This window comes from Dasypus novemcinctus, chromosome 4 (genome assembly GCF_030445035.2).
Source record: "Dasypus novemcinctus isolate mDasNov1 chromosome 4, mDasNov1.1.hap2, whole genome shotgun sequence".
In the NCBI taxonomy this organism is placed as follows: domain Eukaryota; kingdom Metazoa; phylum Chordata; class Mammalia; order Cingulata; family Dasypodidae; genus Dasypus; species Dasypus novemcinctus.
This window is the reverse complement of record NC_080676.1, coordinates 78301157-78321808: the sequence shown is the minus strand read 5'-3', so window position 1 is coordinate 78321808 and position 20652 is coordinate 78301157. Positions and strand designations below refer to the sequence as shown.

Here is a 20652-nt window from a genome sequence, read left to right as displayed (position 1 = left end):
AGTGTGTATATAACTATAATAAAGTGTGATGAAGCTTCCAAGAGAGGAAGTCCAAGATCTAAGATGTAAGAGGCTATAACAAGATATAAGAGATTACCTAGCCTGGGGGTTCAGGGAAGACCCCTTGAGAGTTCTATAGGTTGCCCTTTGCACAACTGAGGGGAGTTGGTGGCTGAAATCCAGCCTGTGCTCCACTGCCCAAGCTGTAGCCCTTGGTGCAAGGCTGTGTCTGCCACCTAGGAGGTCTTTTCTTCATTCACACAAAAGCCCCCTTGCCAAGCCATACCTCCTCACTTCTGGATATCTGAAAATTGAACTATGGATAAGTAGATGTTAGCCAGGCAAAGTTTAGGCCAGAGGGGCCAAGGAGAAGGGACAGCATATGGGAGGTCTGGGGATTTAAAAAATCCTGGTGTACTTGAGGAACTGAAGGATGTTTACTAGGGCTGAAACGTGGAATTCAAAGGAAAGACTAGCAAGAATGAGACTGGAAAGATATTCATCATCACAGCTAGCATTTCTGTGAGATCACAGGCTGCACTGTGTTAATGGCTCTCCATGCATTATTTTATTAAGACCAGAGAGGTTAAGTGACTTGCCTGAAGTTAGACTTAGGAAGTGGTAGAACTGTAGCTCAAGTCGAGGATTAATTCCAGAGCCTGTGCTACAAACCACGTGTTTTCCTGTGTCCAAAGATTTGGAAAGGTTGATTGCAAAGGGCTAAACTGGAGATGGAAAGGCCAGTCAGGAAAGCATTGTAGACATGCAGATAAGATACGATGGTGGCTTAAGATGGCCTTGGAAATGAAGAGGCATGGCTGGATTCCAGAGGTATTTAGGAAGTAGAATCTATAGGACTTGATGATTGCTTGAATATGAAGATCAATAATGAGAAAAGAGAAATGGCAAGGATGACTCCTTACTTTGGGTCTTTGGGGGTGGCATGTTATTCACTGGGAAAGAAAACAGTGAAGGAGGTACAAGTTTGGGAGAGAGGTGAGTTTATAGACTTCTAAGTTGGAAGCACCTCTGGGACATCCAGGTGGAGATGCCCAGTTGGTAGCTCAATGCTTGGACTTGGAACTCAGGAGAGGCTGTACATTTAGCTAACATCAACATGTAATAGGTAATTGACCCATTGGGTGGGTGAGAGCATCCAGTGAGGGGATGTAGTGTGAAACTATCAGAGGGCTCCTACTAGGATAGTCATGCTATAGCAGAAAGGCTTTCCCCTAGATTGAACCTCTGAGCTTTGTAGAACATGATTTGTCCCATGATTTATCTGAATCCTTGACAAGAACTATTAAAATCTTGTAGACTGTCAATTACACACTGGACCAGAGACCTGTGATGAGGAGGCACAAGAAAGGGAAATACCACATTCCACTTATTTAAATAAATAATGGGAAAAAAATAAGTAAATAAATAAATAAATAATGAGGCGCCCTTTATGACATTTTGCTTGGTTTAATGTCAGATTTAAGTTGAAATATGACTCATTCTCTATTTTCTATAGAATAGATGTGCTGAATAAACTGTACTTAAGATTATTATACTATAAGAAACTGCCACTATTAGCCAATTCTGTGTACTTTACAAGGGGAAGAATGCATGAATTAAAATCTAGTGGCAACAGCTTTGGAAGCCTTGGCTTCTCAATGGTCCCTTTAAAATGTGGCCTCTCTTAACTGAACGCTGTCCTTCTCAGGCATAGGTAGTTTTCCCTATCTTACATAAGAGCGCTTTAAAAAATATGGATCCTAAGTCATGCCTTCCCAACCTGCTCTCCCTAAGCCCCTGAAAATGGAAATTCTGTTCAGCCATCGTAACAAGATGGAATTTAGGCTTAGCTGAATTCATTTTGTCTCTCTTTTCTTTTAGAGGGCATCGTACATGGTCTCTCCATGATGTGGCTCCTAAAATCTCCAGCATCACCCACCTTACTAGTCCACAATGGGGAAAGCAGAAATGGAAATTCAATCACCACAGCTTCCAGTCTGTTGTTAGTCACTCTGTAGACATGTGCCCCTACCACACGGAGTGAACTGCACCAAGGGGGCAAGTTCTCAAGGTTCCCAATCAGCACTCTTTCTTCCTCCCCTGGAGAGAAAGCAGAGCCATGGCTTTTTATAGCTGTTCTTTGATCCTCTTGGCATTTGCCTGGTGTACATCTGCCTATGGGCCTGACCAGCGAGCCCAGAAGAAAGGGGACATTATCCTTGGGGGACTCTTTCCTATTCATTTTGGAGTAGCAGCCAAAGATCAAGACCTAAAATCAAGGCCAGAGTCCGTGGAATGTATCAGGTAAGGGCAGGAGCTTAAGTCTGAGAGTCTCTTCTCTTCTGCGTGGTTAGAGAAAAACTGCATCAAACCCACAAGAGTATTTTTTCAAACTCGATTCTCTTTTTTAAAATGTTGATTGGTGGTAATGCTGATGTATATTAATTTCCCTTTAAAAAGAAGAAATTCTTTCCAAAAATAAAATGTCAAGGATGTTGAGTGGGAAAATCCACAGCCTGCTAAAGAGTGTGCCCTGTGATTTGGTTTTTGGTAACAAAATCACCATTATTCACCCAGGGCAGCCCACCTTACTTATAATGAGCACCTAGAAGGATTTTCATTAGAAGTCTTGTGAACCTGAGTAGCAAAACATCCCATTGATCTTCCATGCCCCAAAGATCAGTGATACCTAAGTGTTGGCTGTTACACTGTTTTGGTTTTTTTTTTAAAGGATTTTAGAGCTGAAAGAAGGCTCAATGGTTACCTGATCCAGTCACCTTCAAAACACAGTTCACGGCATTTTGGAACCATGCCCCTTGACATGTCTTTCTGACAGGAAGCTGAAATCCACCCCTTGCTAACTATAGCTTTATCTCCTGTCACTGCACAAAATACATCTAACTCTCGCAATTTGAACATTTGAAGGCAGCTAATCTGTCCCTTTAAATAATTTCTGCTCAGGCCAAATAGTCCCAGTTTTCTCAGGAGTTCCCCCGAGGCGTGATTTTCAGATCCCTCACTTTCTGGTCACCTTCCATCTGGATGCTCCCTAATTGACCATGACTCCTTCAGAGTGTGAGATCCAGAACCAGATATGACTCCTTCACGTGGGCTCTGACGCCTGCACAGCACAGCGGGACTGGGTAGCCCCTCCCTTGACCTGGTCATCAGAGAGCAGTGATGCACCCCACGTCTTGGCCCATCATCTGAGAGGGAGGAGGACTTTCTCTCTGGGACTAAAATCTTCCAGAAGTGGGTCAGCATTTCTCTTTAGTCTTCCTGATAGCTGGGAAAATGAAAATGAAAACTAGGATTGTTCCAACAGAACTGGACTTCTGTTCGTGTTCTAATGAGGGCTTGCAAATTAGATAACTTTTTAATATTTTTTCTTATGAATGCAGAAAATCTAAGCACAAAACTTCACTGATGCTGATTTTAAACTATGTGGACAAATACCCTCTTCGTTGTATGTACCCTTCTAAAGAGCATTGTGAATGTGCCAGTTATATCTAAGATCAAGCAAGAAGCTTGCTCTGAAGTAATACTTTTTTTAAAAAATTATATGAAAGATCACAAAATTAGTTTAGTAGTAGAGAAGTTTACGTGAAGCAAAACTCTGTACTTTTTCTTAATAGCTTTTCAGGTTTAAAACAAACAAATAAATAAGCAAAAGAAACAAAGAGATACTAGAGAAGATGACTAGGGGGAAATGTCATTCTGAAAGTTAGACTAGGACTGCTAAGCACCTAACAATATAACAGTATAACATCTCATTTCTCACCTCCTGTCACTGAGACCAAGAAAGGAATTCCACAGTATGAAGGGAGAACCTGAGGAGCTGTTTTCTCTTTGGGGTGCTGATACACTGATGACACATACTTATTGAAGCCCTCAGTTGGAGCTGTGTCCCGGGCCATTGAGAGCTGTGTCACTGATGCATTTCTCTTTGTTCATTTGCTTGATTGTATTCTTTTAAAAATTTACTTTTGAAAACCAATGTGTGTTCATTTTTCAAAAAATAGAAAGTATAAATTAGCCGAAAGTGAATAATTTTAAACTTGTCATTCTATCACCCCAAAATAACCACCCCCCAAAAAAGCTATATTGTGTATAGCTTTCTTATGCATGATTGTTTTTTTTTTTGTTTACAAAAATGAGATTACTCATCTCCCTCTCCCCTTTGACCTACAGGCGTGTCATAGTCCAAGTTTATGATTCTGCAAATCTGAGGTTGTTTTTAGGCTCCCACATACTGAAATGCTAATAGAATTTATATTTTCCCTGATCTTTTTTTTTAAAATCTAAGTATTACTTAGATATTCAAATATCTCATATCAGCTACTTCAAATTCTTTGTTGGATGAGGCTGGTATAAATTATTGATTATATTACTAGTAACAGTCTTCATTATTCCTGCTCCCTCATTCTGTGTGGGGCACCATGCTGAGAATTGGAAATAATTGCCTCATGTCATCATCCTTCCAGCCACCCCATGAGGTAAGTGTTCTCCCTACTCTACAGAAAGGACAGTTTTTATTTTGTTTTATTATTATTATTATTTTCTACAGAGAGAACCTTGAGGCTCAAAGAACACAAGGTCATGAAACCAAGGAGCCATGGTTCAGGCCAGCTTTGCCCCATCCTCACTCTAAAGTAGTTGACTCCCATTTTCTTCAATTTTTTCTTTCTTCCAGGTATAACTTCCGTGGGTTTCGCTGGTTACAAGCTATGATCTTTGCCATAGAGGAGATAAACAGCAGTCCAGCCCTTCTTCCCAACATGACTCTGGGATACAGGATATTCGACACTTGCAACACTGTTTCCAAGGCCTTGGAAGCCACCCTGAGTTTTGTGGCACAGAACAAAATTGATTCCCTGAACCTCGATGAGTTCTGCAACTGCTCGGAGCATATTCCCTCTACTATCGCTGTGGTGGGTGCAACTGGCTCAGGCATCTCCACGGCAGTGGCAAATCTGCTGGGGCTCTTCTACATTCCCCAGGTACCTGCGCCTTCTTAGATGGAGTCAAGAGAAGCAGGCCTAGTGAGGCGCCAAGCCCAGGCCATGCAGGTTGACACTTCTCAATGTCTGACCTTACACTGGCACAAAGGACCATTTCAGGATGAGATTTTTATTATGGCTCTGAACCATGACTATATGGGATTTTTAAGACCCTATCCTTCTTCCAAGTCAAGTTAAAGCACGAGTAGTTCTAAAAGTCTTGTGATGTCATATTGCCAAAGCTATAAATTCACACAACTAAATATGTTTTCACTTAATTCACTTTTTTTTTTTAAAAGATTTATTTATTTATTTATTTTTCTCCCCTTTCCCCCTACCCCGGTTGTCTGTTCTCTGTGTCTATTTGCTGCGTCTTCTTTGTCCATTTCTGTGTCATCAGTGGCACGGGAATCTGTGTTTCTTTTCTCTGCGTCATCTGGTTGTGTCAGCTCTCTGTGTGTGCGGCACCATTCCTGGGCAGGCTGCACTTTCTTTCGCTCTGGGCGGCTCTCCTTACGGGGTGCACTCCTTGCGTGTGGGGCTCCCCTACGCAGGGGACACCCCTGCGTGGCAGGGCACTCCTTGTGCGCATCAGCACTGCGCATGGGCCAGCCCCATACAGGTCATGGAGGCCCGGGGTTTGAACTGCGGACCTCCCATGTGGTAGACGGACGTCCTAACCACTGGGCCAAGTCCGCCGCCTTAATTCACTTTTGTAACCCCATTAGTCTATATAACCAAATCAATTTCACTGGATTTTTTTTATTTTAATTTTTTAAAGATACTTAGATTATATAAATGATACATAAAAAATATAGGGGATTCCCATATGCCCCACTCCTTACCCCTCCCATACTTTCCCACATTAGCAACATCCTTCATCAGTGTGGTACATTTGTTACAATTAATGAGCACATATTGAAGCATGGCCACTGAGTGTGGATTATAGTTTACATTATAGTTTAAAGTTTTCCCTCACAATTTTGTCAGTTATAACAAGATACATAATGGCCTGTATCTGTCATTGCAATGTCACTCAAGACAATTCCAATGTCCCCAAAAATGTCCCCATTTTTCCTATTACACCTATTTTTCCCCTTTTCTTTCCCTCAGAAGTAAACTTTTCATTTTAGATTTACATAATTATTGTAAAGATAGTATGGAGAGTTCCATTTACCCAATTTCTCCTATAATTAATATCTTATTTTAGTATGATACATTTGTCACAATTAATGAACTAGTATTGATACACTGTTATTCCCCTCCCCCCCAGAGATGGCTTCCTCGTCTGTTTGCTCGTTGCTTTTGCTCATTTGCTCATTTTGTGTGTGTGTGTTTTTTCTCATTGTCAGCCTGTTGTCTGCTCCTTGTCTACTTGTTTCTTCTTTAGGAGACACTGGGAACTGAACCCAGGACCTCCCATGTGGGAGGTGGGCACTCAACTACTTGAGCCACATCCATTCCCTGCTCATTTTTGTTTTGGCCCGCTGTCTGCTTGTTGTTTGCTCGCTGTCTGCTCATTACTTTTGCTCGATGTCTGCGTGTTTTCTGCTCCTTGTTTGTTTGTCTTCTTTAGAAGGCACCAGGAACTGAACCTGGGACCTCCCATGTGGGAGACAGGCACCTAAACGCCTGAGCCACATTCACTCCCTGATACACTGTTATTATTAACTGAAGTCCATACTTTATTCATTCAGATTTCCTCAGTCTCCCTGATGTCCGTTTTCTGTTTTGATCCCATCCAGCACACCATATAACATTTAATCATCATGTCTCCTTAGACTCCTCTCTTTGTTATAACAGTTTCTCAGATGTTCCTTGTTTTTGATGGCCTTGACAGTTTTGAGGAGTAGTGATGAAGTCTTTTGTAAAATCTCCCTCAGCTGGAATTTGTCTAATCATTTTCTCATGGTTGCATTGGGATAATGTGTTTGGGGGAGGAAGACCACAGAGGTAAAATGCCATATGACCACATCGTATAACAAGACATACTAGCAAAATGACATCACCGTTGATGTTGACCTTGATTGTCTGGCTTGAGGAGTGTTTGCCAGATTTCTTTACTCTTGTTTTTTCTCCCTTTCCACACTGTACTCTTTGAAAGGAAGTCATTTGACTCCTTTCACCCACCTGTTCAATTCCAGTATAGGTGATATTGGAATCTACACTCCTGTGGAAACAACTGTCTCAACTAGACAGTATGGTTATTTCCTTTAATTCCTTTTGTATTTAGTCTTTCAGACTCATTTCCAGAGTTACTTAACCTTATTCCCCTACCCATTTCAGTCAGGTTATTTCATATATTCCTAATACATTTTGGTTCTTTTATCACATTTCTCATTCCATCCTGGGACACCCTCACCTCTTAAATGATTTTTTAAAAAATTTGTATTAATGTAAGTTTACTCTTTGTAATATAAAGCTCTATGAGTTTTTAAAAATGCTTAATGCCTCGTATGCACCATTAAATATAAAGAATAATTTCACCACCTTAAAAAGGCTCCTGAACTTGACCTATGTAATCCTCCCTTCCCCCACATCCCCAACTCCTGGGAACGTGTTTACCCTCTCTATAGTTTTGCCCTTTCCGAAATGTCATATGATTATAATCATACAGTATGTAGCTTTTGCAAGCTGGCTTCTTTCACTTAGTAGTATGTATTTAAGATTCATCTATGATTTTCATGGCTTGATAGCTCATTTCTTTGATCACTGAATAGTATTTCTTTTAAGTTCTTTTATTTAAAGACATAGGTTTGCTTCATCAAAAAGCAGTTGTTGGTGTTTATGGGCTTGATTGCTAAAAACAAACAACATTTTTTAGCTAACATGTATTTATTCATTCATTTAGCAAGCAGATATAGAGGCTATACCACCAAAAAAAAAAGATTCACTCACCAATGGTTATTTTAATTTTTTTACAAGTGCTTCTTCAATTATTTTAAAAATCCAGCCCAATGTCAACCAGACAAAAATCTCTTCCAAAATTCTTTCACACATACCTTTGATAAAATTTTGTCTACTTTTTAAAAATGTTCAGCTATTTATTTCCTACACCATTCTTTTAGTAAATAACTTTTCTTCTGCTTTTACTAAAAAGAATGAGACTACAGAATGTAAATCCCACCTTTCAAAACCAAAATACCTATCTCTAATCTTCTTTCCTTAAAAGACTCAACCTCTCTAATGTCTGGTTAAAAGTTTAGCTCAGAGGGAAGCAAAGCATATTTTTTCACAAAACAGGAACTTAATAAAGCATTGTCTTGCATGTTTTAGAAATAGGGAATATTCCATTTCATTCAACAAATGCTTCTTAAGCATATATGAAGAGGCAGCCTCCACCCTGCGTTAACTCAGCCTCGGTGGGAACACGGTTGTTTTTTCAGATACTAGCACTTCGTGAGACAAGTGCTTTCATAAACATTTGTTTGAATTTGCATATTATTGTTACCAAAAAAAAAAAAAAGACGACAAACATTGCATGCCATTTCACAAGCTGATTTTCTCCTTCACACTATAGAGCAAATCTTTTTTCATGAATAATATTTGTGGATGTATGACATCATTTTATAGTACTGAAAAATTGGAAACAACCTAAACGTCCATGAAGGATCAGGTCGATTGTGATACATCTCTTAAATAATTTTTAAAATTAAATTTAGAAGCACCCTCGAAATCTTTTTTCAATGTTTAATATTTAAAAGTTGTAAGAGTGCATGTGATAAGTTCACATTTTTATGTTGTGAGATCTCCATTTCATTGGTCATAGCTACTATTCCTTTATAGACTCACAACTGCTGAGAAAGTCTTGTCATCATTTCCCAAATCCTAACTTAAGGGAATTAAAGGTGCTTCCCATGGGGAAGCCCTTGCTCTGTAACTTTTGTGCCAAAGTGATCTGAAAAGCCCACATTAGTAAGTGTGTAGGGCAAGATGCAAATATGCATCTTTTAAATTTGGCATATCATGCAGTGTTATTTTTAAAGGCACAGTTAAAGTAAGTTGTTAACCCATGGCCAACAGACCCAGGATATAATTGTCATCAACGAAAGAAAGAACATGGAGGGGAGTGTTTTAATTCTTTGTAGCTTGGATGAAGAATAAGATTATATTGAATGTGAATTATAAGAGTGCTGAGAAGATGTCTACAATGATTATCAGTCAAACCATTGTAGGTTTATCTACAGTATGGTTCTCTGTCATGGCTGCATGTTGGAATCGCTCTGGGAGCTTTCAGAGATTCTGGTTTACTTGATCTGAGATGCAGCCTGGGCACCTGGAATTTTGACAGCTCCCAAGGTGGTTCTAAGGTGCAGCCACGGTTGGGAACCTTAGCCCTGCAGGCTGGGGTCAAAGGCCCAGTGGTATTTCTCATGCCAGTCTCGCCACCAAGTGGCTGGAACAAGCACACCAGCTAGAACAAGTGTGATTAGAACAGTTTTCTGAATCATTCATGAAATTCTCCCCACTTACGTTTTAAGTTTTTTGTGTTTTTAAGGGCTTGGTTTTTTTTTTTTAACGCGTGTGTGTGCATATATGTGAGAGTTAGTGCCATGATATTTGCCACACTTTTGTAGTTTATTTGCTTTTTTAAAAACTAGATAAGTGTTATTTTTAAAAAAACATTTTTAAGAGAACATATCCATAAGGGAAATTTTTGTTTTTAATTTTTATTCCTTTAAACCCTTTTTGATCCATTTTTAAAAAGAAGATAAGGGAGCAGGTGAAGTAGATGGATTTACAAAATGCCCAGGTAGGATTTGCATTTGTTAAAACCTAATTCAGAAACAGTTTGGGTCTGTGAGCAGAGCTTTGTGCAACCAATAAGATCTAAACAAATTCCTTAATTTAACCACTCCATGAACTTTTATAGTAGAACAAGAAGTTCTTATTCTTACTAATCAAAGTTCTTGCCAGAAAAGTTTTGACTACCCTTAGAAAAATTGACCCATTTTTTTCATTGGCCAAAGCCTTTTACATGTTTAATGTAGAAACTATTCATTGATAAGAGGAAACATTGGAAAATTTCATTTTAAAACACCAAACATGGAAAACTGAGTGTTCCAATTGGTGAGAATTATTAGAAAGGTATTGCAGTCTATTCTCCCAAATTTCTTCAACCCATTTTTTCTGAGAAGTTCAAAAACTCTCCAGAGAACTGGAGAATAAGACACATTAAACCTAGAAGAAATTCCATTTGGTATAAAAACACTTTGTCTTTGGTTCTTCAGAAGAACTCATCCAATAACTTAGACATTCCTAACTGGTGAGCCACAACTGATTGGAGCACTGCAAATGGGCCAAAACCTGTCAAAATACTGATCCCCTCAAACTTGGGGTGGCTGGGTGGAAGTGATGTGGTCAGAACACCCACCACCAGGGTTGGCCAGTCCCTTCAATTTTGCTCCATTTTCTTCATTTGCTATTATGTGGGGGAAAAAAGTGGAGAAATGCTGCATGCACTAAAGCTTTGCTTGATACTTGGATATGTCTTCAGGTCATGGTCTCACCATCAGAGAAGAGGCTTTCTTCCCTTGAGGAGAGGGGCCCATGCCCATGCTCAGATGTAGAACTAGCCAAGTGTTAGAAAGTGGATGCCAATCCAGGTAGCTTCGGCAGGGTTCCTTTTTGACCTCTGTAAGGTCTTGGAGAGCCACATAAAAGCCTGTCAAGTGGGCCCAACTGGCACCTGAAATGAGACAGAGTTGCAGCTCTGGGTGGTGGTTGAGCTCACTGAAAAGCCAGGAGAGAAAAGTATGTTTTTCTGATGATATTTAATGGCGTACATCGTTATTGTGGTGCATGGCAATTAGGCCTAATGGACCCAAAAGGCCAACTGCACTTGAATGATAAACATTTCTCAGAAATTACTGCAATTAGGATACTTTGATCTAAAATACTCCAGGAAGTGAGAGGCAGATGGGGGTAGGGAGAGTAGATGGAGGGTGGGAAGAGAAAATTTAGGCAGGATGGGAAAAGAAAACTCCAGGGGCTTCTCTGAATGATCTTAGGTTCATAACATGTCGGGAATCTGATTCCTCCCAGAGATGAGTTATGGACAAAGAGTGCATCACAGTAAAAGGGAAGCCAAATGCTCAGATCAGAATCTGACCTCGAAAGCAGATGTCAGTATGTGGATATATTGTGATCACTGAGGCAGCCTAGAGATGGCGAGAAGAAACTATACAACAGTATATCAATTCTCTCCTTGAATGGGAATGTAGATCGCATGTATATCTCATTGCCATTGGGTTGATTTTATGACCAGACCCATTTTTGAAGGTAGCACTGTGAAGGAAATCTAGAGACATTAATAGAGCATTCCCTAGGAATTTAGAAATCCCTACCACCCTTTTTAATAGATAACAGCTGCTGTGATTATTGAACACCTATTTTGAGTGAGCCACTGTGTAAGCATTGCTGTCATTTAATGTTCATGAAAGTACTGTGAGGTAAGTATTACTATCCCCTATTTGGTAATGAGATAAGAAAATGAGGCTTATACTGGTTGGTCAGATTATTCATGTCAACTATCTCATAAGTGGTAGGGCTGAGATTCAACCTCAGACCTGTTCTACTTTTAAAGTCCACCCATTTTTCTCCTTGCTTATTGCCTCCATTTATGATCTCAGCTAGAAAGAGTATATGATCTTCCCCCAATTTCTTACCTACACAAGTGCACAATGTGGTGGGCCTCTTTCCTCACCCCAAACCACACTGGGAATTAGAGCGCCCCCTCTTAAACTGCCAGTGGCTTGAGTGTGCACAGAGGAGCAAAAGAGATCCAGATTATCCTCAGCCTTTCATCCTGTTTGCAGTGAACAGCATGTTTGACAAATTAGATTAATTATGCTCAAAAAAGCCGTCTCCACAACAACCTTGGAGCCCACCTGGTGTCTCCCTCATTCCCTCCGTGTTCTTGGTGCTTTCCAGGTCAGCTATGCCTCCTCCAGCAGACTCCTCAGCAACAAGAATCAGTTCAAGTCCTTCCTCCGCACCATCCCCAATGATGAACACCAAGCCACTGCCATGGCAGACATCATCGAGTATTTCCGCTGGGACTGGGTGGGCACAATTGCAGCTGATGATGACTATGGCCGGCCAGGCATTGAGAAGTTCCGAGAAGAAGCTGAGGAGAGGGACATCTGCATCGACTTCAGCGAACTCATCTCCCAGTACTCTGATGAGGAAGAGATCCAGCAGGTGGTGGAGGTCATCCAGAATTCCACGGCCAAAGTCATCGTCGTTTTCTCCAGTGGCCCAGACCTCGAACCCCTCATCAAGGAGATCGTCCGGCGCAACATCACAGGCAGAATCTGGCTGGCCAGCGAGGCCTGGGCCAGCTCCTCCTTGATAGCCATGCCCGAGTACTTCCACGTGGTCGGAGGCACCATTGGATTTGCTCTGAAGGCAGGGCAGATCCCAGGATTCCGGGAATTCTTGCAAAAAGTACATCCCAGAAAGTCTGTCCACAATGGGTTTGCCAAGGAGTTTTGGGAAGAAACATTTAACTGCCATCTCCAAGAAGGTACCAAAGGACCCTTACCAGTGAACACCTTCCTGAGAGGGCACGAAGAAGGTGGCAGCAGGTTAGGCAACAGTTCCACTGCCTTCCGCCCTCTCTGTACAGGGGACGAGAACATCAGCAGCGTCGAGACCCCTTATATGGATTACACACATTTACGGATATCCTACAATGTGTACCTAGCAGTCTACTCCATTGCTCATGCCCTGCAAGATATATACACCTGCTTACCTGGGAGAGGGCTCTTCACTAATGGTTCCTGTGCAGACATCAAGAAGGTTGAAGCTTGGCAGGTAAGTCTGTAATTTAGTCTTCTCTGTGTAATGAGGCAGCGTGGACTGATCCAGGCAAGAAAGAAAGTGGTTATTTCAAAAGGCAGCATCTACACGAGGCCACGAAATTTACCCTTTGATTCAAATTGTCTTTTCAAATATCTGAGCAACTGACTTTTGACCAAGATTAGGACACTAACAAACCAAAGGCACAAAAAATAACCTTTTTTAAAGGAGTTTGATATTGGGCATTTCAAAAGAAGTACTAAAGTAGTTATCATAGAAAAAGTGATGTAAGGCCAAAAAGAACTCAAAACACACTAACAAACAACAACAACAAAAATAGGCACATCTGGTGATGCAGCTATGGTGACATCAGAAGTCAGATGGAGTTGATCTTTCCAGGAGTTGTTGGCACTATTGAATGCCGTGGGCAACTGAATTGGGGTGAGAGCCAGAGACGTGGAGAGGAAATAAAATAACATGGCTGAGGTCAGAGAAGAGAATTGGTCCTGAAACTTCCCTACACACTTAGCATAGGATGTGGGCCAGAAACAACAGCCTCATTATCTGTGTAAACCGGGTGCTTATGCACCTTATTTTCTCTCTGTGCTAGGAAATGGTGTCCCATGTAGGAGCTGGAAGTCCTAGACAAGAGAGGGGAATTTCTAGTCTCTGTTCTTTGACTTAATTCAACTGACTCTCGTAGTGTGTTCCAAGAGGTAGTTCCCATTTGTGCTTATAATTAGTCACAGTATGACTTTAAAATTCTTTAGAGGAAACACCCTAAAAGGCCAGAAGATGGGAATATTACCACATAAAAGAGAATGTGACCAACTATGTGTGTGCATATTATATGTACTTGCCCCTCTTTCGAGATGTATGTCTTGCTCAGTGTTTATTTTATTTGTGAGCCTGTATGTCTCTTTGTGTCTGTATATTAGGTTCTATGTTATTTTCTATCAGCTTTTTTTCCTTCTCTTTTCCTTTGCTTATTCATTATTTCTCTTCAAATCCCTCCCGAAATAAAATAAATTGAAAGCATATTATAATGAATTATAATCTCAAGCAAATTTTTATATTCTCTTTTTTTCTCTGTTTAGTTCCTTTTAAAATTCTAAAAGCAGAAGAGTGCTCTTTTTGGGGGGAAATATCTAAATTTCCTTTTAACTTGGATTTATTTTCTTGTGGGCTAATGATTATCAATTTAAAGATTCCCTCGCTTACTTATAAGGATGAAATGGTCTACATATCCACCCAGATATGTGAATTAAAAGCAAGGAAGGTATGCTGCAGAAAATAAGGTACTCAAATGCTAAACTTATGTGGCAATACACCAAAAGAGACATTAAAGATACTTAGAGATATGAAGAGTTAGTTAACAAATAATTAGCTATTAATGCAAATGGTGCAATTTAAAAAACCTAATATTTTCCATTTTATCCCCTTTCAAATATACAATTCAGTAGTGTTAATTACAATGTTGTGCCACCATCACCGCCATATATTACCAAATTTTTTCCATCACCCAAACAGAAATTCCATTCCAAATAAGCATCAATTTTCCATTCACTGCCCCTACTCTGACCCTGGGTAACCTATATTCTAATTTCTGACTTCATGAGTTTGGGTACTTTAATTATTTCATATCAGTGAGATTATACAATAATCTCACATAACTATGCAACTAAGATGGACACATATATTTGTCCTTTTGTGCCTGGCTTACTTCACTCAACATGATGCCTTCCAGGTTCATCCATATTGTAGCGTGCATCAGAACTTCATTCCTTTTTTTGGCAGAAAAATATTCCATTGTATATACATACCAAATTTTGTTTAGCCATTCATCTGTTGACAAACATTGGGTTGTTTCTACCTTTTGGCAATTGTGAATAATGTGCAAATATCTGTTCAAGTCCCTGCTTTTATTTGGAGGGTATAGTCCTAGAAGTGGGATAGTCAAGTCATATGGTAATTCTATACTTAATTTTCTGAGGAGCCACCAAACTATTTTCCACAACAGCGGTACCAGTTTGCATTCCCACCAACAATGAATGAGTGTTCCTATATCTCCACATCGTCTCCAACACTTATTTTACGGTTGGTTTTTTAAGCAGTAGCTATTCCAGTGGGTGTGAAATGGTATCTCACTGTAACTTTGATTTGCAAATCTAATGATATTGAGCATCTTTTCACAAATTTATTGACCATTTGTATATCTCCTTTGGAGAAATGTCTATTCAAGCCCTTTGCCCATTTATTAATTGGATTGGCTGTCTTTTTTGTTATTGAGTTATTCAAAGTGAACATTTTGATTAGAAAATATTCCATGCTCAGTGATTTTATATACACACCTACTGTGAGGATGAAACACTACACTACTATGCAGGTTAGGATTTGAAGCAAGGTAGAAAATAAAATATATCATTTGAGACATGCCTTGAAAGATAGGTAGGATTTGTGGATGTGAGGGAGGATCTATTCCTTGAATAAAAAGTTAAAAGCAACAGCAGATACCACAACATAAATGAATGCCAAAAACATAATGCTGAGCAAAAACATGCAGACTGAAAAGGAGTACACTGTGATTCCATTTCTGGGGCACTCTAGTGATAGCAAACAGATCAGTGGTTGCCTGGGGCCAGGGGTAAGGGTAGAATTGCCTAGAAAGAGGCACTCAGGAACATTTTGGGATAATGGTAGTGGTGATTGTGTACTACATACGTTTGTTAAAAACTCAGAAATAGGAAACGGACTTTGGCCCAGTGGTTAGGGCGTCCGTCTACCATATGGGAGGTCCGCGGTTCAAACCCCGGGCCTCCTTGACCCGTGTGGAGCTGGCCATGCGCAGTGCTGATGCACGCAAGGAGTGCCGTGCCACGCAAGGGTGTCCCCCGCGTGGGGGAGCCCCACGCGCAAGGAGTGCGCCCGTGAGGAAAGCCGCCCAGCGTGAAAAGAAAGTGCAGCCTGCCCAGGAATGGCGCCGCCCACACTTCCCGTGCCGCTGATGACAACAGAAGCGGACAAAGAAACAAGACGCAGCAAATAGACACCAAGAACAGACAACCAAGGGAGGGGGGGAATTAAATAAATAAATAAATCTTTAAAAAAAAAAAAAACAAAACTCAGAAATATGCAACTAAGATGGGCACATATGATCCTGAATAAACTATGCCTTAATAAAGGTAATAAAAATTTTTTAAAACAATACAAAATCTTAGGGTTGGGAAAGTACAGGCCATGCCTGGGAATCAGGATGTCATTATGTTTAGACCACTTTTCCAGTTATGACCTCTTGTTTCACCACAAGCATTTTAGCATGTCTCTGTTATTCCAGTTCTAAAATATGTCCATCTTCTCAGTCTAAGTTGCACACTTGTGAACCCATTGTAACTAGACACAAAGACTATCTAACCTGTGCCTTGTGCTTCAGTAGGTAGTACAGTGTAATGGTTACCAGTTTGGACTCCAGAGCCAAATTGCCTGGATTTCAATCCCAATTTCTGCCTAGTGTCTTTATGACCTTGATCATCATCCCTGTGTCTCAATTGCCTCAATTTTTTTCTTATCTGAAGAATGGAAATAATCACTTATCTCAGAGGGTTGTTATGAGAGCAACATTAGTAATGAGCAGAGAACGCTTAGGACAGGGCCTGTACATAGTAAGTGTTTAGTTAATAGTAGTCGGGGGTAGTATTCTTTTATAGATGAGGCAAGTAAGACACAGAAAGGCCAAAATAATTTGTTCAAAATCATCTATCTAGCCAGTAAGAAAGCCCACATCTGTCCCAAGCAGTCTGTTCCCAGATGAGGCCAAGGTAACTGCTAAAAGCCCACATGGCCAGTCTGTCCCTATGGACACTTATTTCCTGGCTCCCAATACACTGGCAAGTCAGACCTGTGGTTTCAGAAGGCAGACACTGGTCCACAGCCTTAAACCCTTGGTGTTCACCAGAATAAACTAATTGTCCTGACACCCAGTTTCATAAACAGACACAAAGAGGAAAGAAAGTAAACAAATAAGTGACAGTGGACACAACTGGCCAAGTTAGAGTATATCAAACATCTCTTTATCATTTTTTAATACTATTGGATCCTTTGTCCCTAAAGCAGTACCTTCTTGCCCCATAGTGGTTGCTTAGCAAATACTTGTTGAATGAACAAATAAATAAAGGAAGAACTTAGGCAGTAGTGGGAAACAGTATGTGGGTACATACTAATAGATAAGGGACAGGTTTCAGAGAAGTGGGTAAAAACTCTCATAGAATAAAACCACAATAATGCTATCTTCCCATTTTGTGGCTGAAACTTACCTCATTATCGATAAATGTGAGGGAAAAAAAAAACAGCTAAAGATTTTAATGGTATAAACAGAATTATTGAGACTGAAAGATCCAAAAGCCATTAATTTAACATTTTTCTTTTTTTAATTGATACAGGCTAAGAATCTTTATCAGGAATAATTCATTCTCCAAATTTGTACCAATGAATATGCCAAAAGAAAAATAGCACAATTTATTTTGAAAAATCTATTTTGGCCAAAATTCATTTTAAAAAAAAAGGCTGGTTCTTTTCTACCTTTAGTCTAAATTAATTTATTATAGCTAATTAAATCATTTTGGTTCTTCTCTATAGTAAGAGAAGTTCTGATCTGCTTTTCAGATATAGTCCTAGCATCATTTTTATATGGAACAGTTGGCTTTTGAACTTACTTCTCTCTTCAGGCAATTCCCAGCTATTATTTCCACATCATTGCCCTGTTGTAATTAACTTCCCTTTTCCTCAAGAAAGTAGGGGAACTTTTGTAATCAGTTTATTCCATGTTTTTAATGTTTACTGAGGATTAAATGTATTTCTACCATTGAAAATATGACATGCAAAATATATTTAGCTACAGCTTTCTGAAAAGGTCACAAAGGAAATATTTACCCAGAAAGATCCAAGACCTTTCTTTTTCCTTTACAAAGAGAAAGTTAACATTTTATCATACAAAAACTATACTACTTCTGAAATGTCCTCCCTACCACTTTTAAATAAACTCTTTTAGTCCTTCTTAAAACAAATTCTGCTATTGTTTCCGTTTATTTGTTTGTTTGTTTTAATCTGAAAGGTATTTTTTTCCTTTTTAATCAGAACACAAGACATAGGTTACAGTTATACCCAGAGGGAGAAACTGTGTTGGCCCATGGTGTCATTGTACAAATTTTAGTGTTTTGATTTTTAATATATAGGTTTAAGTTTCAACTAATTACATAAAAGTCTTAATTTTTATGGTCCTTAGTGATAAGTCTTTCAAAAAGTGAGTCCTAAGCTTTTTCACTTTATCTGAAAGTGTTGGTTTGCTTGCTTGTTTTTGTTTGTTTGTTTGTTTGAATATAGAACTTAGATCTTCCTATTTTCAGTCCGAATTCAACCTGATTACACTGGCTAGAACTTCCAATAGAATGTTGAATAGATTTAGTGAGCACAGACATCCTTTTCTTGATCCTGATCTTAGAGGGAAAGCATTGGTCTTTCACCATCAAATATGATGCTAACTGTAGGTTTTTCATAGACACCCTTTATCAGGTTGAGAGTGCTCTCTTCCATCCCCAGATGGCTGAGAGTTTTATCAGGAATGTTATCAAATATTTTTTTCTATATCTGTTGAGATGATCATATGCTTTCTCTTTTGTAGTCTATTACTGTAGTCAATTGCTGAAACAGCCTTGAATTCCTGGTATAAGCCTCACTGGGTCATGAAGTAGTTTCCTTTTTATATATGTATGGATTCTATTTGCTAAAAAATTGGTTAGGGATTTTTGCTACTCTATTCATGAGGGATATTCGTCTGTAGTTTTATTTTCTTGTGATCCCTTTGTCTGGTGTTGGTATCTGAGTAAGGCTGGCATCATAGAATGAATTGAGAAATACTGCCTCCTCTTCAGTTTTCTGGAAAAATTTGTGTAGAATTGATAGCACTTGTTTCATAAGTGCTTGGCAGAATTCGTCATTGAAGGCAACTGGGACCAGTCTTCTTCATGGAAATTTTTGAACTACACGTTCTATTTTGTTTAACAGATATAGGGCTAGTCCAGCTTTCTATAAATCAGCTTTCGTATTTTTTGTCCAAATCATCTAAATTGTTGAATTTATTTGCACAAAGTTGTTTAGAATATCACCAGACTCTTTATAATGTCTACAGTATCTGTAGTGATGTCATCTCTATTTTTCCTCATACTGGAAACTTGCATCTTCTCCCTTTTTTCTGATCAGTTTGGCTAGAGTTCCATCAACTTTATTGAGATTCCCAAAGAATCAGTTTTTAGTTTTAGTGATTTTCTCTATTGTTTTTCTGTTTTTTATTTAATTCATTTCTGTTCTGATCTTGATTGTTTCCCTTTTTCCACTTTGTTTGAATTTAATTGTTCTTTTCTTTCTAGTTTCTTAACTTGGAAACTGAGGTCACTGCACCTTTCTTCTTTTCTAATTTAGGCATTAGTGCTATAAATTTCTCTCCAAATATTGCTTCAGCTGCATACCACGAATCTTAATATGCTATACTTTCATTTTCATTCAGTTCAAAATAATTTTTAAGTTTCCTTTTCATTTCTTCTTTGACCCAGAGGTTATTTAGAAGGGTGTTATTTTAGTTCCCAAGTATCTGAAGATTTTCCAAATATCTTTCTGTTATTAATTTCTAATTTAATTTCATTACTGTCAAAGAACATACTTTATATGATTCAAATATTTTTAAATTTATTGAAACTTGTCTCATAAGCCAGAATATGGTTTTTCTTGGTAAATATTGTGTGTGCCATTGGATAATATTTGTATTCTGCTATTACTGGGTGCGTGTTCTATAAATGTCACTTAGGACACATTGGTTGATAGTGTTGTTAAGTCTTTATTGATAGCCTGCCTACTTGTTATTTCAGCTAATACAAACAGATACCTCATTGACCTTATTTTTCTCATTTGTCCTCAGACTGATGAAAATCTCATCATAAGCATCTGAAGCAGTGCCTGCTTTAGAGGAACTTGCTCTAATAAATTGTGCATGGAATTTCTAGCCACAAAGATTGCAGGTTGATTCCTCTTCCAGATAAAATTTTTGCACTGTTGCCTCTTTCCTTCTGCCAATCCCTTATCTCCCTGCTGCATCTCAGGCTGAACTTGCCAGGTCTCAGTATTAAACTCTGGACACTAACCATCCTAGCACCTACCTAGTTATCAGGGCTGCTTCCTGCTTTGAGTGTCAGTTCTATCAATAAGGTCATATTTGATTTTTTAAACAGTTTCTCATATCTTTTTTTTAACAGCTTTATTGAGATATGTAATGCACATACCACATAATTCACTCATTCAATGTGTACAATTCTGTGGTTTTAGTATATTCAGAATTGTACAACCATCACCATAATCAATTTTAGAACATTTTTATGACTTCAAAAAGAAACCCTTTAGCTATCACCCCCCAACTCTCTATCACTTTCCATTTCCCAGCCCTAAGTAATCACTAACCTACTTTTTGTTTCTTTATATTTGCATAATCTGGACATTTCATATGAAAAGAGTCATAAAATATATGGTCTTTCATGACTACTTCTTTCACTTAACATGTTTCCAAGGTTCATCCATGTTGTAGCATGTATCAGAATTTCATTCCTTTTTCTGGCCAAATAGTATTCCACTGAATTCCATTTTGTTTATACATGCGTCAGTTGATGGACATTTGGGTTATTCCTATTTTGGCTACTATGAATAATGCTGCTATGAACATTCATGTACAAGTTTTTGTGTGGACATATGTTTTCATTTTTCTTGGGAATAGGGATTGCTATTTTTTATTATTTGTTCCTTTATTTCCTTT

The 20652-nt window shown here is 39.0% G+C and overlaps 1 protein-coding gene across 1 annotated transcript in view; it reads left to right on the top strand.

Moving 5' to 3' along the window:
* CASR (calcium sensing receptor) overlaps positions 1-20652 on the top strand; it is a 93619-nt gene that overhangs the window by 56083 nt on the left and 16884 nt on the right. Inside the window, exons 2-4 of the mRNA XM_058295710.2 lie at positions 1882-2304; positions 4694-5000; positions 11934-12818. Of these exons, the coding sequence (XP_058151693.1) occupies positions 2120-2304; positions 4694-5000; positions 11934-12818 (1377 nt within the window). The 5' untranslated portion in view covers positions 1882-2119. The remainder of the gene's footprint in view (positions 1-1881; positions 2305-4693; positions 5001-11933; positions 12819-20652) is intronic.